Consider the following 27650-nt stretch of genomic DNA (forward strand, 5'->3'; position numbering starts at 1 on the left):
TAAAAGCTATATTTTTTTTATAGCTAAGACTATTTTTTGAAGCCATGTCCAGACAAGCCCAAGAGGTATACAATTTCTTTGGCTGAGCTGGAGAGCAGAACACACGGTTGAAGTAAATTCCTGAGCCTCCTTCCTTCAAGAGCATCAGTCGAAGGAGGACAGACCATGGCCACGGCAAGATTTTCCCAGGGAAAATACGGGGGTCTGGACTGAGGGATTGCGGGGTGGAGACAAATGAAACTCCGTCGGGTACAGATTTCTCTGCCCTTATCTTGTCCCAGGCACATGGCATCGGCAAGGGCCCAGATTCACTCGCGCACGTGTGAGACACACGTCGTTCTGTCTGGCAAACCTCCTCGTCGGGAAGGGCGCCAGAGTCGCGAAATGCAATTCAGTGGCTTCCCCCCACCCTCCTCCCAGGAAGAGTTATTTTAAAACTTCAGGGATAGTCCTCGGTAGCAACAGTGACCAGGGATAAAAGGGCAAAGGGAGGAAATGCGGGAGGGAGCGTGGTAACAATGGAAGTGTTTAAACTCTCCGAGGCAGTTGCAGAGCGGCTGCAGCAGCAGCAGCATCATTAGCAGGGAGAGCCGGGACGGGGCGGCAGAGATGCTACGGGGTCGGGGCAGTCCGGGGAGTGGCAGCGGAGCTGCCGAGAGGCACCTTGCGGAGGTGGTCCCGGCCCCGCCCGGCAGTGAGGGCACGGCCGGGGCCGGCGCTCCCTGTGGAGCGGAGCCGCAGGAAGTGGGAACCCAAGGGGGCTGGCAGGGGGGCTGGCACGGCCCCGCCCGGCCAGACCCGAGCCCGCCGCCGCCACCCACCATGTCGCTGCCGGCGGGGATGGAAGGGTCCCGCGGCGCCCCGCACAGCCTCGCCCCGCCACCCCAGCCGGCTCAGGGCTCGCTGTCCGCCCCCGCCGCCCCCGCCCTCCCGCCGGCGCCGCCGCCGTCACCGCTCCGCCTGGACGAGCCGCAGCGCGGCCGGCCATGCCCATGCCCATTCCCGTGCCCCCCGGGCGTGCTGCCCGCACTCCCGCTCCTGCTGGCGCTGCTGCAGGTCGGCCTGGGCAGCGCCCTGTTGGCGCTGAGCTTCGCGACGGTGTGGCTTGGCAGCGCCCCGCAGGTAAAGGGCACGAGCTCCGCCTGGGCCGGCTTCTCGGTAAGTCGGGACACCTGCGGGGCAGAGCGGGCTTCTGTCCCGCTCCTCCGCCCCCGTTTAGAAATGGGGTGCGGGTAACGCTTTCCCTGACACTTTAGCCAGGATGTCAGCTTGACCCCAGTGGGGAATTTATTTACTGACGTGCTTCCTCCACGCCAAAAAAATAATTATAACAAAATAAAAATTATTTTACGCAATTAGAAACAAGATTTTCAAAAGTCACTGTGTATGTAGACGTTACGTATTGCTTTCACGCATTGTGTTGCTTATTGATTTTATGCATTGTGCCTTTCCTCTCATGACAGACAAAACAGTGTTCCAGGGGGAAAAAATGGATGGGGTTGTGACAGTTTCGTAAAGAGCATGGAGAGGAGTTATTCTGTGTCATGTGGGACCCTGCTTTAAACCACAGCTTTATAAATACAGAATATATATATAATAGTTTGTGTTGCAGAAGCTTGACAGTGGTAAGCAGAATTCAACAGGAGTAGAAGGGTCAGGGTGATTGCTCCCAATTTCTGGGCCCTCAAGCAATGAGCAAGTCATGTTCTATGGCTGGAATGCTCAGCTCCTACTGTTAGGGTAAAGAGCATCAGCCTGTCTCTTGGTTTAAACGTTTAAATTACGTTGCAGTGTTGTTCACCACCTGTGAAAACGTGCTCCGTGACCTGTGGTTTGGGGATCGAGTAGTTTCTGTTTGTCTGTATAATGAAAGTACATAGTCCTTGGGTGGTGGTGGGAAATCCAGACCATCCAAATGTGTATTTTTAGTATCTCTCTTGTGATCTTTCATCTTTTTTTCTTTACTCTAGGTTAAAAGAAGTTTAAGTATATGTAAGCTCTGGACTTTCTTTGAACCTTGCGCACAGAACCATGCATATGCTTTTAAAATGTTTTAAAATTGCACATGGAAAATAGAAGTATTCAGTATCTTTAATAATGAAGAAGGGTATTGGCATTGTTTGGGATTTTTTAATGCTATCTCTGAAACAATAGTACACTCAGAAAAGTTACTGAAAATGCCTTGTGGTTGTTAAAACATGAGTGAAAATTTTTGCCCAGAAGCAACTTGGAAGAGTAGTGGTCATTAAAAGCTGGAATTGATGGTGTCTGTTTGAGTGGTTTTTTTGGCTTGGTTTTTTTTTGTTTGTTTGTTTTTTGTTTGTTGTTTGGTTTGATTTTTTTTCATTATAGTTGCAACATGATGACTTGTTAAGTACAAGTCAGGAAAGGTTTGAGAAAGACTTTTCTTATCGTAAAGCTTTAACAAATGTAGTGAATTAAATCTTGTTGTCCTTAAGGCAAGAAAGCAATTCATATCGGTATTGGTGTGCTTGTTATAAAGTCGTGTGATCACTTTGCAGTCAGAGAATTCAAAAAAATACTTTGTTATAAAGCTGCAGAGTTATGTATGTGGTTTTGCAACACCAGTGGTTATACCAGTGGGTGTTTTGGCCAAGTCATATATGCACATTATGCTAGATCAGATTGATCATGGTCAAGTGAATAAAGTTACAGAAGGGATTTAATAAAAATGCTAGTGGATGACTTCTTGCTTGGTCTAGTCTTCTTGAATTTTTTTAGGGTAGGAGCTTGATGTCAATTGGCTTAGTCACAAAGGGTTAAAAGTATACCTGTTGATTTGCAGGACATACTGAAAAACTGATTTTCCTTTCCCTATAAGGTTCCCATTCTTCTGTGAGAGAGTATTTGGGTATGCTATTTGTTTCAGTTCTACAGCAATTCTTTCTCCTTCCTTAACTGTTTTGCCCTCTAAGGTAAAGTAATTTGTGGGGTTCAACTCTGTTATTCAGCAAGTTTGGTCTAACAACTGCTGTTGCTTTTATTTCTCTTCTTTCCTCATGCTGATACTGGCATTAATCTGTTTAAATAGCAAGTCATTTCAGGGAGATAGTGCTGCTGCTCCTCAGTGGTTTTGATAGGGTTCATGCTCTGGGTTTTAGTTCACCAGAATGGTCAGAAGAGGGCCAAATTAGCACAAGAGAAGAAAGAGGCAGCCGCTTCATGAAGTGCTGGAATAGTGGCACAGGGTGGAGACACAGAGCCAGTTTTTAGATTTGCTTGGCTATGCTGCAGAGAACAAGTGCTCAATTGGCTGAAAATAATTATTTTAGTCAATTGTGAAGGTCAGAGTTGCTGACATACTACTTGTCCCCATAGATGTTTCTTGGGAGGAAAAAATTTAGATAAGAGTAGATTTAAATTTGGTTGTTATTTCACAGGATGTTTTTAGGAGTGAAGAACCTCAGAAGCACAGGTTGTTATCCTCTGAGTGCATCTTCATATCTTCCCAATATTGTTGTAGTGTTCAAAAGTACCATTCATTAGAACAGTAATAAAAAAAAAAGAGTAAATAGTGTTTCACGAACAGTTGTTCACTTCTTGATGTTTTTGATGTTGTAGGCAATGTTATGTGGAATCTTTGCGTTGACAACATGGAAGAGGTCGGTGATTTTGGTAAGTGTGGATTAAAATGTTGTAATGAAATTATCAAAATATAATCCTGATTTAATAGTCATTGTTAAAAAGAGAAATCTCTTCTTTCTCCTTGAAAAAACAGCCTGTATGGTTGAGTCTCTCCTTTTAAACTGTAGAATCATAATTATTGAAAGAGGAGTCAAAGGCCATGAAAGGCCGTATTCTTTCCTGCATGGATGGAGTCCCCAGTAAGGGCAAGAAGGGACAATGTGTGGAAGAATAGTTAATGTTGTTTACAGAGCACATTTTGTGGTTTTGTATATGTAAGGAAGTGCTGGCTTAGAATAAATAATTTAGCTCTCTGAGGCAGTGCTGCTTAAAGTGAGATGGGGGAGATAGCTTTAAAGCTTAGCTTAGTTGTAGTGTTTTTTGATAGCGGCTGTGAGAGCTAGCCGAAGTCCTGCCACTGTTACCGTTTCAGATACAGTTGACATTGCATTGCAGTGAGAGAAGTAAATTGATTTGTTAGCTGTTTCCAGTTGCAAGTGAAATCTGAAGCTGTGTGGCTCCTAATGTCTCAGAGCTGGGATTTGAAAAAATGCTTTGGAGTTGCTTTTGTTTGTGGGTTTGGGGAGTTTTTTGGTGAGTTGGTTGGCTTGGGGTTTTTTTGTTTATTTGTCTGGGGTTTTTTTCCTTTTTGCCACTTCTGAAGACTTCTTCCAGGCCAAAGCAGTTGTTTCATTTTTGTGCAGCACTTCTTTAGGATGCACATAGACATCAGGGAGGAGTATTAAGTATCAGATGTGTGAGCTAGGTATAGAATCAGTGAGTCCTAGAACAATGGTTGGAGGAGGTTGGAGGAGACCTTTAAGATCATTGAGTCCAACCATCAACCCAGCACTACCACTGTAAGCCCTAAAACACTAAACCACATCAAACCCAGTGCCAGATCCAGACACCTCTTAAACACCTCTGGGGTGGTGCCTCGATTACCTTCCTGGACAACCTAATCCAATGCCTGACTACACCAACAATGAAAATTTTTTTTCTAATATGTAATCTGAATCTTCCCTGTCTCAGCTTAAGGCCATTTCATCTTGTTCTCTCACTGCAGGCATGGTAGAAGAGACCAGCACCCACCTCACTGCAACCTCCTTTCAGGTAGTTGTGGAGAGTGATGAGGTCTCCTTGAGCCTCCTCTTCTCAAGGTTAAAAAAACCCAGCTCCCTCAGCTGTTACCTATAGGATATGTTTTCTAGACCCTTCACAAGCCTTGTTGCCCTTCTCAGGACACACTTGAGCACCAAAATGTAATTTTTAAAGTGAGGGGCCCAGAACTGAACACAGCATTCGAGGTGTGGCCTCACCAGTGCTGAGTACAGGTCCTGGTGGCTACACTATTCTTCATACAGACCAAGATGCCATTGACCTTCCTAGCCACCTGGGCACATTGCTGGCTCATACTGAACCAGCTGTCAAACAACATCCCCAAAATGCATTGTTGTTTCTCAGTGTACATTGGGCAACACAGGCAGAGCAAGGCAAGTTTTTTGAATTCTGTGGCTGTAGAGAGGACCTTGCTGTTGAGGCCTCCAAATCTGAGAGAACTGTGTTTTCATCAAAGTGAGTGTAAACACCATCTGTCTCAAAATGCCTGAGGTTTGCAAAGTGCTCCCTTGTAAGGGTTAAAAACTGATAACTCACTTGAATATCATTGGTTCCTATGTTGGATATTGTCTCTTTGTATTGGCTATCTAAATGTCCAATCACCACTCTCCCCACCAGCCTATATAAGCTGGGGGACATTTGAATAAACTCTCTCTTTTCCTGCTGGCCTCCCTGCGTGCTGCGTGCTCTCTCTATTCCGGGCAGAGGCCCCTCCGCTGCCTGTCCACGCCACGAGGGCAGGCAGCGTGGGGGGGAAGAGGTGATCTCAGCCCTAGGAACCTTCACAGCGCCGGGAGAGACCCCCCAGAAGCCTCCCAAACCCCGACACTCCCTGTTCCTGTATTGCTCGTGTTCTGTACTGTTTCTTAAGCATATTGTTTCTGTAGTTTCCTTTTGTCTGTTGTTGCTCTTTCATTCTTTTACATTCTCCAATGTATAAACCTTATGGGACTTTACTAATTTTACTTAAATATGAAAGCACCAAGCTCTTCCTGATCCTTTCTTTTATATGAAATGATCTTTAGGATGATCATGCCCTGGGATTGCCCTAGGGTGTTGTGTAGCAGATGGGAAAATTTCTGACATAAGATTGATTAAAGCCTTGAGCAGCCCACTGTGATCTCATAGCTGACCCTGCTTTTGAGCAGGACGATACACAAGGGTCTTCCTGAGCTCTCTTGCAGCCACAGTTATTCACTGATTATGTGATTCTGTGATTCAGGGTTTTTTATATGTGTATTTTATAGAGGTCTGATTTTTGATAGCCAGATTAGATCAACCTTGACATTGGGAAGCATTTCTTTACTGAAAGAGTGGTCAAACTCTGGAACAGGCAGAGTGGTTAAGGCCTGGAACTGGTTTCACAGGGAAGTGGTTGATGTCCCAGGCCTGTCAGGGTTTAAGAGGCATTTGGACAACACTCTGTAGACTTTGGGTCAGATTGAAATGGTCAGGGAGTTGAACTAGATGATCGTTGTAGGTCTCTTCCAATTGAAATACTCTGTTCTGTGTACAAAAAAAAAAAAAAAAAAAGGACATTAACATTAAACACTTCATAAAGCTAAGGAAATCATGCCTTGAACTAGCTACGGTATTTCAAGTTCAGATTGTTAGTTTCTGTGAGCATATTTATCTTGTGCTAAATACTAATATATCCACACTGTAGTTACTTGAACATTTTCTCTAGGGAGTTATGAGGAGTTTTGTGAATTGTAAAAGCAAGCTTCCTGCATATCTCAGCAATGAGACTAATTTCATAGTCATGACTTAGAGTTATGGCATTCACAAGCAAAATTATAATATACATTCAGAACTAAAGCATATCATTTTTTCAGCTGTGGTTGTCCTCCCCTCTTTGCTCCTTATGTAAGGTGTAGCACTTGTTTCTTGTAAATACACTTCTAATGGATTTATCTTTCCCAGCTTTTGCACTGAATCCCTTTTCTGCTTGCCTGTACAAAGCCTGTACAAAGCTGTGAAGGCAGCAGAGATCCTACAGTAGTGTCCCTGATAACCCTTAACTTAAGCAAGTGTCAGGTGTAAAAATGCCTTTATGCAGCAAGTGAGCTTTGTGGAAAGAAGTGGTTGCACTTGGAGGTGGCTTTATAAGATCTTTATGGAACCCAGATATTTAACATGTTGGGTACCTGTCCTAGGGCCTTGCCAGAAATCTAAGGAGTGATATCAATTACCGTGTTTTATGTTGCAGCAACTTACATCTGCTTTTAGTTGTCTTTATGCAGAAACTTTGTACTGTGCTCAACAGTTAAAGTGTAAAGTTTATAGGATTAAGTAATGGTTATCCTTTTTCCCTATATAGTTATGTCTTAATCTACAAATGCCTAAGGAAGGGCCTCTGTTCATCTTTTTATGTGTTTGAGCTGTTTTCAATCACTCATTTTCATAATTTCTTCAAATAGTGCAAATACCACCCCCAAAGTCTTCATATAGTCCCAAAGCCCCCAAAATGGCTTTGTTTTCAGCTCAAGTTGAATAATTGTATCTAGATTTTAATTTTACACAATGTGTGCTATAAGCTCTCAGATGTAACAGTTGGGTTGTAATTAGGGGTAGATGGTTAAGCTCCATCATCTAAACTTTCTAATTCCCACAGCTGAGTCATGAGCAAAATTACAGTGACTAGTGAGTGCTACAGAATTTGTCCATGAGGAGGTGCTGATCCTCAGAGCAGATTCTGGTATGCTCAAGAACACGGTGATGCTGTTTCTCGTGTGTTTCTGTATTATCTAATTTTTGGTTTTGATTGTCGGTTTGCGACTTAGGAAACTTTATGAAGCAGTTGACATTTATCCGTGCTCCCTTTAAAAATACTAATTCTTTATAGAAGAAACCTGTTTGCTATTCTGATTCAGGATTTCAGGATTCAGGATTTTCATCTCTGAAATCTGGTCCTAAACTCTTTCCTTTCATACAGCTTTAAATCTTATTTTTGACTTTAGGAACTGATTTTTTTCAGGAGGAACATAAAATCTCCATTGCTGGTTTGTGCGTAATTGAGGACTACTCACATCTTCAACAGGTCATGCTTGCTATAATAGCCTCTGTTGTTACTCATATGCTAGTTTGGACTAGTCAGTGTACTTTGTGTTGTATTCCCCATTGTTGCCTGGAGCTGTACATGCTTTGCTGAATGCAGAAGCCCTTTGCTAGTGAAGTATCCTTTCCTTTCAGTCATGTACTGATTAGTTGCAATCCTGCAGAGTGTTCTTTTAGGTTACTCTGGTTGTGTTTGTTTCTGGTTTGGGTTTTTTTTTTTCACCAGCTGATACAAAGACTTTAGCATCTGACTGGTGGCTGCTTGGTGCTTGAGTTTTGCTGCTAAAGAGAAGACTTAGCTGTGGTCAAATGAAAGTGCCAGTGTCCAGCAGGACACCAATTTATTACGCTGAGTAGAGTTTAACTGCTGTAGCTGCAAGCACTGGGGAGCAGTTCAGTATCTGCAAATGGTTGGATCAAGAAATTAACAGAGCACATGTAGGCTGGTTAAATGCAGCTCTGGCTTTCAGCTACATCATGTGCTTTATGCTTCTGTTGTTAGCTAGCATGACAGCTTTCGTGTTCATACATGCCATCAGTTTTCATGTAAAGCTTTGTGTGGTTTGACAGAAAAGTCAAAGTCTTGTGTTCAGCGTGCGTCGTTCAGTCTGGATTATTCTTGTGTTTTACAGTATGGTAACAAGTATTTGAAGTTTTTAATAGAAAGATTTTTATAGTTCAAAAGTGTTAGTATTTTTGGTTTATGACAGAAAATTTTGGTTTATGCATAAATTTTGATTTATACAGAAGAGTTTATGGAACTCAAGCATTTATTTATAAACTTGAAAATTTCTGAAGAATTTATTTGTAGTGAACCTTGTATTTAATTGAGAATTTTTATCAGAAACAAAATACATCCTAGCAGCCTTAAAATAAAGATTTTATTTGTTCCAATGATGTTTTTAAATTTTAGCCCTGCTAGTAACAGTATAAGGCATTATAAACAGAAGCTGCAAATCATGCACCTGAAAAACAATCTCTTCCTGGTCATGTGCTTTATAATAAGCAAAGTCATTCAACTTTGGTGAGAATTACTGTAGTAGTACCTTTTTTTCTTGATTTTAGAAGTAAAATAGCTCAATGTTAACATCTTTGCTCATGTTCAAGACTCCAGCATTAGGTCAATATGTGGTAATTTTACAAAGGTTTTACAGTCAGTACAAGCGAATAAAAAGAAATAATGCTTTTAATTGTGAGACTATGAAAAGCCACGAGAGGCTTTTAGCCAGTTTATGCTGCAAAAGCTTTTCTCTCGTATGTATATGCAGGGTGTTTTAGTCCTTCATTTGAAATCTGTGATTTTTTAAGTAAATGAATTAATATGACTTTTACTTGTGTGGCTTTTTTTTTTTTTTTTTTTTTTTTTTTTTTTTTTTTTTTTTTTTTTTTTTTTTTTTTTTTTTTTTTTTTTTTTTTTTTCAGTTGTGTTATGAGTCTCCATGCTCTCACAACTGACAGAACTTTAGTAAGGTCTCGAAATTTTTAATTATTGCTATCATTGCTATGCATATGTACAATTAATAAATTAACTTGCCTTTTCCTACAGGATGTTTATAAAGTACATATGTAGGCTGTACATGGATATAAGAGTTGGTGATTGTGGAACAAAAGTTTTTCTTTCATTGAAGTGCCTGGTTAGGCATGAGTCCTGTGTGCACATAATTAAGTGGAAGCAATTCCTCTCTGGCATTAGGTATTCCCTTCAATGGCAGCAGCAGTGGGACAACAAGCCATCTCCCCACGCAGAATGAAAGATAGTGTCAGAGCTTTATTATGCAAATTTATGCTTCCTTGGAGTCCTCGAAGTCCATGATGACTCTTTTAGCTGGAAGAGATAATCCATTCAAGACAATAGCAAATACTGTATCTAACATTAGAATACACTTTGATTTCATATACTTTACTTCATATAAATGTTCCTCACAGCTTTCTGCAGCTCTTCACAGTCCTTGTGTATCTAATGCTCAGAAGATGAAGGCTGTGAGCCAAACTGAAGCCTCAATTTGAGTTGTTTCCATTTTTATCACTGCAGTTAAGACCAGTTATTGTCTATTGTGACTTTTAAAATACAATGCTTGCCTTTGTCTGTTTTTTCTAAGTTGAGAAGTACTTCTCTCCTCTGGGTGGGGTCTTCTGTCACTGGGATAAAGTGGAACACTTGTTTTTACTTACAGGTGAGTAGTGACAGAGAAGAAGTTTAAACATGCACCTGCAGGAGAATATAACTGATGAAATAACCTAACAGAATATATGTTAGATTGAACAGTGAGGGGGATTGAAAACTGACTGACTGAGCCCAGAGAGTTATGATCAGTGGCACAAAGCTGAGCCAGCCAGAGGCTGGTCAGCAGAGTCCAAAGTGTAGAAACTGGGGCCGGTACTACTTAAGTGAATGGTCTGTACAATGGGACAGAGTGCACTCTCATCAAGTTCACAGGTGATACAAAACTGGGAGGAATGGCTGATATGCTAAAAGTTGCCATTCAGAAGGACGTGGACAGGCTGGATAAATGGACTGAGAGAAATCTCCTGAAGTTCAACGAAGGAGAATGCAAAGTCCTGTCTGTGCAGGGAAATGACACCAGTACACACTGGGGAACACCTTACTGGAAAGCAGCTCTGCAAAGAAAAACCAGGGTGGACAACAAGCTGTCCATGAGACAGCAAATTGCTCTTGTGGCAAAGAAGGCTAACTGTATCCTGGGCTGGATTAGACAGAGATTTGCCACCAGGTGAAGGGACATGATCTTCCCATGCCTGGAGAGGTATGAGAGCTGGTACTGTTCAACCTGGAGAAGAAAAGGCCTGGGGGGGGTCCTCTGCATCTCTGTAAATAGCTGATGGGAGGGAAGGAAGAATAGGGAGCTAGACCTTTCTCAGTAGTGCTCACTGACAGGAGAAGAGGCTAAGGGCAGAACTGAAAAAAATAGGGAATTTCATCGAAACAAAAGAGATCACTTTTTTACTGTTATGGTGGTCAAAAACTGCTGTAGGTTACTCAGAGAGGTTGTGAAGTATCTGTCTGTTGAGACAGTCAAAACCCACCAGACGTTATCTTTGGCAGCCTGCTGTAAACCATTGAGTTCCAGGGCCTCTGTGACAAGCAGGAACACCATGAACCTGCTCAAGCAAGAGACTGGACTAGACATCTCAAGAGGTCCCTTCCAATTTCAGTGATTCGGTGAAAATGCTGGCCAGTGATGGAGCAGAAAGGAAAAGGAGTTTTTTCTCTTGACATTCAAGTACCATGTATTGTCTTGTCCAGTGTCAGATATGTAGTAGTGAATGTTACGATTATGGCTCAGATTATGGTAGTATTTTAGGTTGTATGCTGAGGAATTTTCTTCTGCTTCTTTGGCAGGATTGTCTGAATATTGGATTATGCATCAAAAATAGACTATACATGTAATAAAAAACAGATCAAGATTGCACTTATGAATGGTAGGATTTATTAGAACATAAATGCAGAAATTGTCATCCTTGTTTTGCATATCTGTAAATAATGTTCCTTCTCTTCCTCATTGTGCTTTGATTTTTTACCGTGTTTCTTCAAAAAAATCTCGATAATTTTATTCAAAATTTTTAATTAGGAGTCTTGATTCTAACATTTCATATAGCTGTACACTGAATGGTTTCTGTTGCAGCTTCTGTACCAAAGGAGAAAACTTAAATATGAATTTGCACTTTTTTTTCCCCCAAAATCTTTCTTTCCTTTGGCCACATCACTTCTTTATTTCACTTCCTTATCATTTGAAAGAGGACAAATATACCTCTTGTTTTTCATAATACCATTTAATGAGATTTTTACTATAAAGATGTTTTATGCTGAAACAAGTTCTATTTCACTTAAATGGCTAATTCCTAGTTGTCAGTGCCCTGTGTTGAATGTAGTTCTTTATATGAAATGCCTGTGTGAAACTATTTTCTCAAAGGAGTTTTAATCAAAAGGATAACTGAGATAATCTAGATAAAAGAAATTATATTGATTCATTGAGTGCTATGTAAGGAGTTAATTTTTAAAAATTGTTAGATTCTGTGTTTGTACAGAAAAACAAATGTCACTCAGAGTGCTTACTAGAACTAAAAACCTGTGTTTTCATGATTAGTAGAAAACTAGGGGAAAATACTCTTCCTCTTAATATTTATTTTGTTCTTAGTATGTGGAACACAGAATAGTCCCAGTCCTCTTCAGAGGAGTACTGATAGCTAATTCAGTTATTGGGGGTTTTGAGACTAAAACCTACCTTATGGGAAAATGTCAAACTTCTGTAAAGCCTCCTAGTAATGAGATGTTATAATTTAAGGAATGAGCTTTTACAGTAATGCTCTTTGGCTCTGGTCTACTCATGGGTGATTATATTTCCCTGAACCTCATAAAATGGGAAGAGAATTTGTGCAACAACTCTGATTGTTTTTTGATTCATATTCCAAGTAGTTAGCTATGGTATATTAGCTAAATTAGTTGGCAAAGCCATTGTGTTCTCTGTGCATGTTTAGGAAGTCCTTGTTTCTGGATCCGCTCTAAAGCTGCCTGGAGAAGAATTGAACCCATGTACCTCATGATTTCCTTCTCTTCCTCTGTTTTTTTTTTTTTTTTGTCATGCCCTGCTTTTCAAATTTAGACCATTTTGTTACAAAGAAATCTGACTGAACAGGTTGTTATTAACAAGGATTCTTCAGGACAGTAGGGATCTCATACTTGATTTGTAAGATTGAATCCTTAAAGGAGGAATATAATTTTTATTTGTCTCTAAAGTAGTAGTCTTACCCATAGTACTTTCTCCTGAAGTACATAAAAATCTTGCCTGTATGAACTGGGACATGGAAAGTTCTTATATGTGTTCAAAATCCATATCCCAAGTCATGTAAGTGCAGATTGTAAGGGCAGAGGTGAAAGTGAGATATCATTTTATCCACTACTTCTGCTTGTCCTTTTTCAACTTCTCTATTACGCTTGCTATTGCTCATTTTTCAGATGGTCTATAAATCTGAAGGTATTATCTGAGTTATGAATGTTTTGGTTTTAGTACCCCGGAAGAAATAAAATCATATTACTAAAATCTCATAAGTGTCTCCATCCTCACTGTACTGGGACAAATATTTTTCATTTATTTTTTTTGCAAAATAGTTCTGGAAATTCAGTGCATCGTGAATGTTGGCTTAATGTGTTTCCTCCTTTTCAGGTTTCTTTACTGGTCTGAATGTGTTGGCAGCTAAACATGGTGGAAGAGTATGACCACACAGTGGAAGTCAGAGGGCTTTGCAAATCATACTTTGCGCTTCAGAAAAACCTGTAGTTGCCTATGCTGTTACTGCTGACATTTTCAATAGTTGCATGTATTTTACTTCTGCATAACTAGTGCAGAATAAGAGGAGAGAGAGAGAGAGAAGACAATGGTGTTGGGAATAGACACCTTGGGGCACTGAAGTCATGGGAAGTTTTGAAAAAGCAGCGGTGGTGTTCCCAGTTTCAGTTTGTGAGTGGGATTTGCGCTATCATAGGTTCTTTGAGCTGGGTTCCTATTGCCACTGCAGTTAATTTTGTTTTGCTGTTCCAGATCAGGCTGCTTGTTCTGCTGTCTCTCATCTGTGTTCCACTGAGCTTGACTGGATTTATGTTAGGATGTCAAGGCATTGAGTTTTTGTCCAGAGTACCCAGATGCAATTTGGTGAGCACACATACCAACTTACATCTATTTCTTCTCATTATGGTAGATTAGCTTGTTGTGCAGAAATCACAAAATGTGCTAATGTAGAGTTGCAAGTCATTTAAGAAGATTCTAGCATAAGGGATTTTTTTAGTAATGTGACAAATATAAAGTGTAGAAAACAGCCTGAGTTGGTAGTGGTGAACTACCTACAGAAAGCTTAGTCATTATAATCTGTGGGTGGGATTATTTTTCTTGTTTTGCCTCACCTGGTGAGGACAATTTGTGTTGATACCTTACGTTAGGAACTGTGAGGAAAAAAATAAGATAAACGAAATCATACTAGCTTTTCAGAACACTTCTATGTGAGGAAGAAGCTATGTGTGCAAGACAGGGCAGAATGCAAAAGATTTTTCTGAAATGGTCGTTATAAGAAGTGTGACTTCTTATGAATGAAAAGAAGGAAGAATAACTACTTATGAACCAAAATCTGTGAAATAATTGAAAGGATACAATGTGGGATCACTTGGTAATGAAGATGATTGTGTGTAAAAGCTTGAAGGACTTCAAGAATTAATGGGAAGATCTTTAAATATCTATTTCCTTTCCTTTATTGCTTCACAAAGGGTATTGTTGATTCCTTGACATGCCAATAGGCATATTGCAGTGAGAGTCCAAGATTAGAAGCACTTCATAGTGTAGATTCAACCAGTATCGCTGTACTAAAGCAGCACTGAGAATTGGTAAAGTTATTCCTGATGAGACAGTTTAATGTTTCAGGAATTTCTGAGCCATCTGCTGTTGGAAGCAGAGGGTACACCCAAAAGGCATTCTTGCAGTCATTAATTACTCTGTAGAGTGGCTTCTGTAGGTGGAAGAGTGTTGACATAACTATCAAGTTTAACAGCTAAAAACCCAATTATCTCTAGGTATGAAAACATTGCGTTTTTACTTTGAAAACTAAGTCAGTATTAATTTGAAAGTTACAAACAACAAGTGCTGCACAGATGTGACTATTAATGGTTTGACTAAGTTGCAGTTATAGTTGTGTGTTTCATTCCATCCTTAGAAATGCAAGATACATTCATGAATCAAAGAAAATGTGTACACTTCATAGAGTGGTTTATACATCAGTGAAAGAAAATTTCTAGGCTACTATGCATTTGAAGTAGCACAGATAATAAAATGGCTTAGTAAACAGTGCAGCTTTGTTTACAATTAAGTTGTATTTAAATGTCTTAAGCTTATCCATAATGCTGGTTTTCAGATAAGAAGTGCTTATAATGCATGAATCATTGGCATACCAAACTGTTCAAATTTAATTCTATGATCTTGTATTTCCAGTCTTCTTTGTGATCACGTGTTTAGTTTAAAACATAGGTTCTATATTATGCAGGTAAAAGTGTTGCATAAAGCAGTTAAAACTAAAAAGTGGAGTTCTGTTTCTTTAAGATGGATAAGGAAAACAAGATTTGTTTCTGCTGTGAAGAACCTAATCTCGTTAAATGCACGGAAGTAGAGACGGTTCTGAAGCTATACCATGTGAAGTCATGCATTTCTGCTCATCTTCTTCTCAAGGTATCTTACACACACTGCTTCATATGACTTTTTTTATAATGTCCATGCTTGTGCAACACTGCAGTGCTGAAGTGGCTGCTGTGTTTACTGTGGAAAAATTCTGTTATTTTTCTAGTCTTTACCCCAGTCAGAAGCTCCTCATGGTTCTGTAACAGTTTAGCTATTTTTTATCTCTGGGTTTTGACCAGTGCATTGCTGATTCAATAAGCAGTTTTATACAACCAAGTGTTTTATTCGACCAAAAAAACAGTGGAATTAAGACAAGACTGTATAGGCAAATATGATGTAAATTTTAGCTAATGATTTACTTCCCTAACCAGTCTTTTGAACTTCTCAGCCTTTCTTGGCTTAGAAACTGCTGAAATAATACTCCCAATCAGAATAATCTTCAAGTGTGAAAAGAGCTTTAACATTTTTTTAATGGTGATTATCTTGAAGCTGGATTTCCCACAGAAGTTAAGAGAAAGGTTAAATTCTTTGATGAATCAATGGACTATAAATCACATTTGAACTGTACTGAACCCTTCTGAATCTCTGTCAGGACAATCAATAGGGCAAAGCAAGTTTTTGCAAATTACTCCAATCTTGGAGATTGTGCTAAAGACTTCATCACAAATGTTTCTTAGAAGTAATTGCTACAGTCAACCTGTTCCTTCTGTGTTTTTTTAAATTTGGTTGTTGATTATTATTACTATTATTATTTTAACATTTACAAATACCTTGATTTAAATTTTTTTATTAATTTCACACATCTTCATGTTTTCCAGAAAGTTCTCTTAGGCCTTTGTGTCCTGAATGCTCTCATCACTACAGTTTGCTTTACAGCGGTTGTCCTGCATTACTGGCAGATAAGTGCATCAAGAAGATGCTGCCTAGTAAGTGAGCACCAGGCTGTAAACAGCGGTGGTAACAGTATTACTAGGTTACCCAGTTCAGTAGTTTCTGTAGCTCAGATGGGTTTTAACAGAACGTTTGTTTGACTAGGGTGAACTTCAGATTGAAGACCAAGGTCGCGTTTCGGATCCTGATGATTTTGTCCCGCCAGTGCCGCCTCCCTCCTATTTTGCAGCTTGTAATTCTGATCCTCCCCAGATGAGGTAAAATGGTACACTCTCTTCCTGTCTATTAGTGACTTTGGACACACTGCCTACTCTTTTTATTTTAAGACTTTTTTCTCTGTTATTGACTGAAAAAGGTTTGTGACTTTAGGGGAAATAGAAAAGAAGAAAAAAAACTTGTTGATTTTGAAGGCAGCATAAATACAGTGTGGCTAAGGGGAAAAATGTTGTGGTTTTCACTTTAGTTTCTGTAGGAACTGCTTCTGGGTAACAGAAATACTACAGTTTGACACAGCTGAAAACTTAAATGATATTGTCAAGAGCAGGTCAGGGCAGTGATGGGAAGCCAGACAACCACTTGGCAAGACTTGTGTGAGAGACCCTGAATGGTGTCCTCTCAAGGACCTTTCTGCCACAGTGATTCCCCTTCTCCCTCTGGTAGTTTGGGCTGACTGAAGGGTATGTTTTGACTGCACTGACAGGCCAGCTAATTACTGTCCTGCAGGTGGTTATGTGCTCTTAAAAGTAATTTGCAGCTTGGCTTTCTTTATTAACTTATGACTCAGGTGGGGCTGCCTTACTCTGTTCTGAACACACAATATTATATATAAAGTATGATGCTCAAGCAGACTGTCACTCTACTCTTGCTTAAAATTCCAACTTTTTGCAGTGTGCAGGAATGTTTAGTTTATTTCACTGTTTCATAAGAAATAGTGTGCATGACTTTCAAGACTGTGTGATCCTGACAGAAGTAATACTGATCCTGGGATTGTCTAGAAAACGGTATCATGGCACAGCAGTAGGTTTTAGAAAGAACGAGTCCTCTAAAACACCAAAGAGCAAACATTACTAAAAACATCCTATGTAAGTCTTGGTTCAAGCTGCTTATGAGAACAGAATGGTATGTGATTTCTTTGGAAGAATCAATATTTGTTGAAACATGCTTTTCAGAGTTCCCCTGCTTTAAAATGGAGCTGTCATTCTTCATCTGGCATATTATTCTATCTATGCTTCTTCAAAGCAGCAATCTCCTTTTTTTTTTTTTTTTTTTTAAGCACAGTCGGTGCTGTTGAACAATACTTGATGCTTGTGTGGTCTAATATTGAGTAGCTATCTTGCCTGTGACTGTGTTAAATCTTGTTGATAATAACATTTAAATGGTGGTGACATCTTTCTGAAGTCATGCTACTTGTTTCAGGGTGTTCAGGTAGTTTCTGCAGAAGTGCAGAATTAAAGTAAGAGACAGGCCTAATTTCTGTCCTTGGACATGTTTGCAATGGGTAGCTATTCTCTTCCATTCTTTAAATTGCAAAGCCAGAGGCTCTGCTGTCAAAGCCAATTGGTTTGCTCACTTGATTGTGGAAGAAATTCTAGACTTATTTAATGGTAGACAAAAAATCCTAGCATTACAAATGTCTGGTCCACTCCTACCTCTAATCTGGTTATTTCACAAATAAAAAAATAGCAATTTTTCAGTGTTGGCACAACAGAAACAGTTACAGCTGAGTTTCCAGATGAAAAACAAAATACAAACTTGTCCAGGAGTTGGATTTTTATAATCCTTATGGGTCCCTTCCAACTCAGGATATTCTCTGATTCTATGGAAGTGTTATAAGACAGGTGAATTTAGGGGAGAGGAGATCCATGTAGGGCAACCAGACAGTCACCTGGAGGCTAGAAATCTACCTCAGTCCAATTTAAAGTATTGTTTGGGTACATTCTAGAAATGATATTTATAAATAAGGGACTCAAGGGAATGCTTTTTTATTTGCATGTTCTGTAAGAAGTTTTAACATAAAAGTTGGACGCAACATTAATTTTCAAGATGAGACTGAGGTGGGTAGGCCAGATCAGGCAAGGCTTAAAAACAAAACTAAGATTCAAAATGTATATAATTTTGTGGCTTACACTGAATTTAAGTTCAGCATGAACACATTGGGAAAAAGTGAACTAATGTCAAGGAAGCATCAGTTTCCATAGTACTTCTAAATTATTCTGGAAGTTTACAGAGCAGATGAAATAGCCTGAAATTAAAAACTGTTTAACATGTTGTATTTTCCCCATTTTTAAGACTAAAAATGCAGTGACCAGCTATCAAACTAGCTACTTTCTTTTCCTCAGATTTCTCCACGCATTACCTCCATTGCCCTGACAGGACCCTTTCACAAAAGGGCTCCCAGGTTCTCATTTTGGAAGTTTTCTTCTTTCCTGTCTGTGCAAGCAGTCTTCCATGGGCATTTTCATCATTCTTCTCAGCTTGCAAGAAAGTAGTTTTCACAGTCACCTTTGTTCCCTCCAGACAGTGTCCAGAGGAGCTCCGCTCCATCTCCCCCTTGGGACTCCCCCCATCCCAGAGGAAACAGATGGCGGGAAAGGGGGGACAACACTGGGGAAGAAATTCCAACATTTGTTTTCAAACCTATGACAAGTATCTTGAATTTCTGTTATAATTAAGAATTCAGTAGTTCACAAATCACAGAGCTAGGCTGTCACATTTTGAGTGGGCAATCTGTATTTGAATCTTTTGAAATAAAACAATCTCTGAAGTAAAACTGAAATGTGTTCTTAGGCGCAGTAGTGCCCAAAGGTGTTTGAAGCTCTGGGGAACGTACTAGAGAGGCATCTCCTAAGGAGCAACTTCCTACCATCCTCTGAGAAAATGTCTCACAGCTCTTGGCGAGTCCAATAGCTTTGACTGAGATGCCAAAATCGGAGCTGGCACAGGAAAGCCGGTGGAGTTTGATAGCAGATGATGTTTTTCAGCAACTGGAAAGCCATACTGACAGATTTGCTCTGTGCTGTTTGTTGCAGGACACTTGTCTGTGATGGGCTTTCCTTGCCCAATGTTTATGCAACACAAATCAATGGTGCTGAAGTGTTCTTCCATGTGGACCCACCTCCCCCTTACGAAGATGTGCAGAGCTCGAACACCTCTGAGCAGGTATAGGCCACAGGAGGTTGAAGTATGACTTGTTTCTTCTGCTGTAAGGGTAAGGTTGCCCTGAGGCGTGATAAACATAAGCCAGGAGGACACATTTGATTACAGATGTGACTTGCTGTAACTTTCACCAAAGATTTTAATTGATCACTTACTTGTAGAGTTGAAAAGTTTCCCCAGTTGGAAAGCTCTGCCTGGGCATGGGGGAAGGAGCAAAAAGCACCATGGAACAGATCTGTTGCTGGTTATTCTAGACCTCCTTGCTTTACTTCCTTCAGGCACCTGCACTCCTGTCATGAGGGACTAGGTCAGGGTTTTACCATGACTGGTGATCTCTTTTCACTGCTGTTTTCAGAACACAGGTGCTTTTCCCCAGAAATACTCAGTAGGAAAGAATTGGCTGACCTGAATGGTGAGCATTAATATTAGACATTCCCTAGCCTTGATTTTGCAGTGGAATTAAACACATAAAAAATAGTCACTTTGCAGTTAAGCAAAAGTGTTTCCTGTCTAAGGTGGAATGTTGCAGTTATTAGAAAATGCCAGAGAAAGATGGTGACTTGTAATTTTTCAACTTTTGTATTTTATTCCAGGGAGGTGCACTACAAGTAAGTGCCATGAACTGTGTTGATTCAGTGGAAGAGAGTACAGGCCAGGACTCTCAAGGTAAAAAGTACATTTTAAAATTTGTTCTAGAGCTGTTCTACCCAACACACATAATTTGATGTAGCAGCAACACTATTATTTCTTTGAAAGACACCATACTGTAAGCAAAAGATACAGAATCATGATTATTTTGGGCAGTGGGAACAAGGGTTAATGTTTAAGACCCATAAAAAGTTTTTTGCACTTAAGATACAAAAAGGAAGATGCATTTCCCTTTTAGTAACCTACAAGTTAGTTGTTGACACTACGTCCACATGTTGCAACAAATGATGTCCAGCTCCAGTACTTCCTTTTGTTTAGTATATGTGATGGGGCCTGTTAACGTTTTGTTGCTGATGACAATAGGAAAAGGATAGACTAATGCTGTAGTGTGTAGATCTAAATTAGGAATTACACTATTATAGAGCCTGAACTGAAAGAATTACGAAATTGTTTCTGCATACTGGTACAGGACATATTTAGATTACTCACAGAGACCACATCAAGCTTTGCTCAGCACTGTTTAGAAAACCATGCCAATTGTTCCGAGTAATTTTCAGCCTAATCTTTGTTGCAGTGTATGCTTGTGGTTAAATATTATTGGCTTCCAGGTAAGTCACAGGCAGCTTTTTCAGTACAACCTCTGAAAATCTGTACCAGTTTTCATTTGAACTTGCCATTATGGCAAGATTGTCATTTGTGGAACAGCTGGCTTTTTGCCTGTCTGCACAATATTCACACCTCAAAAGAGTAAAGACACTGGGGCAGGGGAGAAGCCCTAAATCTTTCATTTGACTGTGGCCTGTCTTCTGCCAACCTCCTTCTCAAACTTTAAAAAAACTTTTGGTTTGAAGTGCATCAGTTGAAATTGTTCCTATGAAGTGGTGTCAGGGGGGAAAAAAGTGTACATGTGGTCATACTTTAACCAAATGTCAACTCTGTCAAAGTTCCCTTAAACTAACAGTCTACCTGAAACCTCTAAAAACAAGCACTTGGATGCTTCTGTGTCTTGTCAGCTATGATAACCAGAAGGAAGTCCAGAAGAGCTGTAGCAAAAAGTTTCATTCTCCAGGCCTGCTTACTGATAAAACTCCTGTTGCTTTCTCAGAGCTCTTTGAGCACAAACAAAAATAGGATAACAAACACAAGGCTATGTGTGACTTCTAAAAGTTATGAGAAGGGGAAACAGCAAAGGAAAACTATAGAAAATGCAACTGCTATGAAGGACAGTCAATAAATTTTGTTTTGTTTTTTAAAAAGGCTATGATGAGGCAGTGTTAGAGGCATTTGTATTTGAAAACTTCCATTGAAAGAAGCAAAGGTAGGTCTCTACCTGAGAACATATGACAAAATGTACCCTCCATCATTTTAACTGGTTTGTCCAATATTTTTGTTTAATAAAGAGGTCTGTAGAGAGACATTTAAATATCAACCTGGCTGTTAAATTCAGATAAAAAAGAAAGTGAGCATTTTAACAAAGATAATTAACAGTGTTTCTTCTAGATGCCAAGGCTTCTTAGGGGCGATGAATTCAAGAAAAAGAAATACCGGAGCAGTATCTCTTCCTTTATTTATATTCAGGGAGGAGTACAGCATCTGGCTGGCTGGAGTTAATTTTCTTCATAGCACACCATGGTGCTGTTTTGGATTTGTGACCAAAACAGTATTCATAACACACAAATGTTTTAGCTCTTGTTTAGTAGTTCTTGGGCAGCATTGAGGCTTGCTCCATCTCTTACCCTGCCACCCTCCCTGCAGCATGTAAGCTGGGGAGGGGACACAGATGGGACTGATGGCTCTGTCTGACCAAAGGCATGTCTCATGTCATGCATCATCACACTCAACAACAAAGACCTGATGGGAGTTTTCTGGGGTTGCCATTTTTCAGGAACTGGACAGGCTACAGTCATCTGGTGATGAGCAATTGCTTTTGCATCACTTGTTTTTTTGGGGAGGTTGTTGTTTGTTTTCTTCTCCCCCTTTCTCACTTCCTCTCAGCTGTCCTTATCTCAGCCCAGAAGTTCTGCCACTTCTGCTGTTCCAGTTCTCCTCCCCATTTCGCTGGCAGAGAGTGAGTGAGTGAGTGACTGGCTGACTGACTGGGGGGAACTGAGCCACCTCCTGGGGTTAAACCATAGCAGGAGTGAAATATAAAATGGAGGCATATGTTAGAATTATGGCAGAGTAAGTCTATGGGCAGTCTCACCTGATGCCCTGTAACATCTATAAATAAAACCTGAACTTCTAGTTTATTTTGGCAGTCTGTCATGCAGGGCATTTGTGTATGATGCCATGATTCCCTTGGCTTCATTAGGGCTGATAATTAATTTTACTCCTGATGGATAAGTTAAAGATACGCACTGCTCTCTGCTGGCAGAACCAGGGGAGTCTTCACTGCTGGCTGCAGGAGGAGCTCTAAGCTTCTCTGTGCCAGCTAAAATGGTTTTACTGACTTCAAAAGCACTCCTGCCAAGCAGAATGGTACTTTCTCTGCTGACTGTAGTAGGAAAGCATGCAACCTTCCACTCGTGGCAGGGGGTGCTTGGTACCTGCTCTGTATCATCACATACTGTGTGTATGCATTTCCAGTACACATCACCTTAAGCCAATTGTCATTCTGATGTCTGAAACATTAATATTGTAAAGAATTATCATAAAATCATAAAGTTGTTTCATCAGTCTGTCATAATCCTCATTTCCTGCACCACTGGGGGGAGGAGATAGAGTCTGGGAAGGAAGGAGGGATGGGTGGAAGTTGTTTTTAAGATTTGTTTTACTTCTCATTATCCTGCTTTTACTTGGATTGGTAATAAATTCGACTCCCCCAGGCTGGCTGTTCTCCCTGTGATGGTAATTGATGAATGACCTCTTCCTGTCCTTACTTCAAGTCACGAGCCTTTCTCCCCTGTCCATATATTTTTTCTCTCCCTATTATGGAGGGGAGGGATAGAGTGGCTTTGGTGGGTACCTGGCATCCAGCAAGGGTCAAGCCACTACATTTTTTTTAACTCTTGCATGAGCAAGAATATCGTTTTCTGTAATATTTCAGGTGCCATCAGATGGAGGTACAGAACTAGGCTTAGTAAGAAATAGACGTAACTTCATCCTGTCCAGTTCAGTAAATGGCAGTTATGGCAATTGAGGCATCTAATTTCACCCTAAGGAAAAGGAGGATTGTTGATTAATTAGAAGGATGAAATGTATCACAAGAATTCAGGAGAATCTTTACTTTAATAAAGAACCTCATGAAACAAGATTTTTAATTCCTTTATAGGGACTGATTTTTTACAAGCTAATGAATTGCAAAAGGTGACTGATCTCTATGGCCATATGCTGTCATAACTTGGTACAACTGCTGGAGGATTTTGGGCTCGGAGAGATTTAGCTTTCTCTCCATGAAAACTGTAGCTCCCTTCTCTCGGATCAGGTAGTTTAAGGTGATTTTTGTACTAGGCAACACTGTAGTCTTTTGTTGCACCAGTTGCACAAGACTGAACAGGTTTCTGCAAATGTTCGAAGAGGCTTTAGGCCAGTGACTGTTGAGCAATTGTGGGTCTGTGCACACATCCATGCACTTCTAGGCTTTTGTGTCCATGGGGGGAAAAAATCAGAAATAATCTCTATTAATAGCTTCTACAGACTTGCTTTATTCTGACTGCTTTGACTGCTTTTCCTTAACTGTTCTTGATTACTCAGCTGCAGAAACATGCGAGTCTTCCAGCAGAGCAAGGCTTTCCTCTTCAAATGCAAGATTGCAGAAACAATCTAAAAGTGACGCTGTGCTTCTGCACTGCCACTCACCTCAAGGTGACTTGATTTTCTCTACCTGTGATTATGTAATGGTTCCTTAAAAGAACATTTTTTAGAAGGTTAGTGCTTTGAACCTCATATCTGCAGAAATCAGCTAGTGCCTCTGAACAGAGTATCTTTATCTTACAGCAGTGTGTGTGTGTGCTTTGCTAAACCTCCACTCAATCTCTTAGCCTTGCTGCTCTTTCAGCTTTCACACTGTGACGGTTTGGACCTGGCTCCCTGCCAAATGCCCGAAAGTTAGGACAGCAGCCTCCTTCCCCCCTCCTTTCTTCCCTTAGGTTAAAGGAAAAGAAACTATAAAAATTAAAGAACCCAAAGTTAAGCTGTTTATGTAAGAATATATCTATATTTACGTAAATTACAGTTATGTACAGTTAAGATGCTATATACACAGTAAAAGGGGGTCCACCCCCCCCGAAGGGATAGGGAAAGGGAAAAAAGGGGGTGAAAGAGAACAAAAGGGACACCGAACAGGTATACTAGATCAAACTATACTAATAACTAACAAAACAGATCTCACCACGTCCCTTAGAACAGCAGGATCGGCAGTCACAGCCAGCACTCTCCAAACCTCCACGTGGTAGGACGGTGGACTCTGCAGGCCTCAGCCTTAGATAAGCGAGACCAATGCAGGGACCCACTGTTCCCAAACCTCGCCGGAAGAGAAAAGAGCGAGGTCTCTAATCTCCGACTTATTTATACTCTGGTTTACGTAAAAATTGTATGGAATACTGGGTACTTGGCTACTTCTTTGGTTACGAACTGGTCACCAGGAAGGCCTAGACTAAAACCATCACACACATCTAGAGACAGAGTTTGTAGCAGGCATTGCTAGCCTGGGTAGAAGGGAGAGATGGTGGAAGATGAGTGGTGGGGCACACAGGATTTCTCAGTGCAGTGACATCTAAAATCTTGCAAGGGCAGTTGTCCATATGAGTAATTTAAAGCAAAATCAGCTTGTGTATTTGGTACTAGCCTATAAATTTACTCCCCTTTTCTTGATCCTCATAACATCAAAAAAGCAAAAAAACCCCAAACAACACAACCCATGGTGGACAGCAGATGAAGCTACTTTGATGTCAATGATCCAATTCAGTTGCTATGGGGAAACTGCTAGCGTGACTGTAGAGTCCTTGATTCTGCTGACAGTCCTAAAAAATGCACTAGTCAAGAGTCTTGCAATTTTTACTAGAGGATATTGGAATCCCCATAGTAGCTGCCAATACATATTAGCACTCAAAACGTAAATGCAAATAGGACGTTTTAGTAAAAGCCATTTATTTTGTATATTTGGGAGCATGTCTACCTGGATTACACTTGCTGTTTTGAGGAACTGTTTTCATGCCTCTGCTGTTTCATGTGTTTTTTTCTCTTTTCCTCCTATCAACTTCCATCACAGGAGCCCCTAGAATCTGCTGCCGCAGCAATAGTTACATGACACAGAGCCTATTCATAGCTGAGGGCAGAGCATTTCGGTTGTAGAGAGACTCCATGTCAAAAGTGTTTGGAAGCTTTAAACCCAGACCTGAAAGTTAGTCACAAGTGCTGCAGAAAGGGAACTCACTGCAATGGAACAATGGATGTTGCTTCAAGTTAGTGCCTTCTTGCTAGGAATTTTTGCATTTCCTTCTGGCATCATGGTGGTATGGACAATAACACTGATATAGAGTCAACATTAACATCCTTCTTGAACAACCTGTAGGCGCTCTTATTTATATTTTCTTTAATAGGGAAAAAATCTGATAATTGTTGTTCACACAAAAGGCAGTGGATTCTTATTTGGACTGAAGGCAGTGAAACTGATTCCTTTTTGACCCGTGTTTAATCCTTGCAACGTAATTTTGCATGTTTGGATATGTTTTCTTCCCACTGAATTTCCACTTTGTAGTATTACTAGCTAACAGCTTGACAAGATATTTTGTAACTAGTCCTCTTCACTGATAATAACTAAAAGGTACAAAGAATTGAAGAGAGATCATAAAAGTCTTCTAGGTTTGCTTAACCTGTTATGTATGACTGAATGTTAACATTAACACTCAAGGAGCATTTCAGGTCTCTTCAGATCAGAAACAAAAGAGAACAGAACCAATATACACAAAAGGGCAAATAGCTTTCCGAAGGGGGATCGGGTCCCTCCAGACCCCTTGATGGGATAGGCACTCAGCCATAGCTATGTACGATTCTATTTTACAGGCATTTTGTCTAGTGTAAATCCTATAGAGTGAGTATTTTATGTGGTTAAACTGTGCACTGCATCCTCTCTGAACCAGGAGTGAAATCACAGGGGGTACCATGAACCATGTGGGGTGTCTTCTTTGCTTCTTAGTCTTCAGGGACATTGTTCAGATTTGAAACTGCAACACACAGCAACATAAAACAACTCCATGCTGTCATCTTGCAGAAGAGTTCAAGAGCAAGAGCTTTGAGGGGAAGACCCCAGTATCTTATAGACTATGGGTCTTACACAGACATTAAATAGCTTGTTGCGCGGATTCCACAGCAGTCCTCCTGCGGCATGAGCCGTGACATACATGAGTTTGGTGGAAAAGACCAAGTGTGTTTTAAAATCAGATGAGAAACATATGGCAGAAGCCATCACCAATGAGCAGGTAGTTTTATCAGTTGTATTTATCAGGTGATGTGAAAACCCACAGATTTCGTTTGGAAGTATATGCTTACATTCACCACTCTGCATGTCAAAGTTTTTGCACCAAATTAGCTTCTTTCAGTACCTAAGTTTCATGTAGGGACTATGCAAAAGGATGCGCAGCTGCACTGTCTCTTTCTCTATCAACCACACAGAGAGGAAAGTTATCAGAAGACCGAACATCTGTCTATTCCAAAATTGAACAAGTTGGTCTTCTATGGTGGAATCATGAACTGTGAATAACGTGACAGTGTTTTATGCTGAGTGTGGAAGGGGAGAGGGAGATGTTATAAATAAGCATTTGCTATTACAAACAGGACGGAATGGAGGCTGACAAGGAAATTTTTATGAAAACCCACTAGAAGCAACTTCTTTGCGACTGGCTCCCAAGATAAAAATAAGACCTTGTTCTAAAGGAAAAAAAGCAGAAAATAGAAAATCCATGCTTACATTAATGGAATTACTATTTAGGAGTTTCAGACATTTCAGACTTCATCAAACATATGTTTGGGTAGCTTACAGACCATTTGGATAGATAAATTGATTCATGCGTGGTACTGGTGATTTGCTGACTAGTTTTGGTTTCAGTTCTCATGCAAAACACATCAGAGTGTCATTTAGGTTCTGCAGGAAAAGTTAGATTTCCAACTGCAGCCTTCAGGCAACAAAAGCCTCAACAAATTTGACAGAAACAGCTAGGGGAAAAAAAAATTCCTTATGAGAATTTAATTTATCACACTGGCATGAAGGTTATTACAGTTCAACAGCTTCTGCAGGAAGCAACATTTAGATTCCCTTTAACCAGTACAGAATATGCCATAGGTTGGAGTGAGGTAATTCTTGTGCACCTTCAAGGGATAAAACAGAAACCAAACCAACCAAATAAAAACCCCAAAAACAACACCATGAAAAATTACCCCACTCCTTTTCCAAACTGGGATTGCTTTTGCCATGCCTCCTTGGAATATACCTGGGAGTTTCCAGTTTTTTAAATTAGACATAACAGCACTACAATTAGCTTCTTTCTAGTTGGGTAAGAAACTATTGTAGTGGAGTAAGAGCCTGAAACGAAAACAGGTTTACCTTTTTTTTTCCCTTTTAAAAGGTGATGACACCTGCCCAGGAGGCCATGTCATTGAGAGTCGACATGTTACCTATCCCATAGATGGCATCCCAGAGAGCTGTGAGGACCTGACTACCTGACACCACAGATGAAGATCAACTAGCAGAGAGGAGGATCTAAGGAGCAGAACCTGAATGGTCTCACAGTCTTACTAGTGTTTTCTGGAAAACTGCAATTAAACTACTGATTAAAACAGGTTTCTAGTTATGACTCAGCAGAGCACTTCTGTCAGACATATACATACTGCACAGCAAAATCATAACTGACAGGGGGTGGAAAAGTGTGTCAATAACCTTGTCTTTTTTATTACTCTGATACCCAGACAAAGCGTATTAAGCAGATTGCAATCTGACCATACTGGCCTCTCAGTTGCATAGTG

General features: G+C 40.3%; 1 protein-coding gene across 1 annotated transcript; it reads left to right on the plus strand.

Annotated features, from left to right (window-relative positions):
* The first annotated feature begins 609 nt into the window (after nt 1–609).
* Nucleotides 610–27313, plus strand: FAM189A2 (family with sequence similarity 189 member A2). Its single transcript, XM_027881351.1, is given in 12 exon segments — nt 610–1158; nt 3583–3642; nt 13380–13490; nt 14922–15047; nt 15815–15940; nt 16032–16144; nt 18917–19046; nt 19637–19709; nt 23385–23495; nt 25835–26037; nt 26039–26110; nt 27254–27313. Coding segments are annotated over 12 exon segments (1734 nt in total).
* The last annotated feature ends 337 nt before the right edge of the window (nt 27314–27650 follow it).

Source organism: Empidonax traillii, unplaced genomic scaffold, assembly GCF_003031625.1.
Source record: "Empidonax traillii isolate 1590-97213 ecotype Southwest subspecies unplaced genomic scaffold, ASM303162v1 scaffold7:size3022706, whole genome shotgun sequence".
Taxonomy (NCBI): domain Eukaryota; kingdom Metazoa; phylum Chordata; class Aves; order Passeriformes; family Tyrannidae; genus Empidonax; species Empidonax traillii.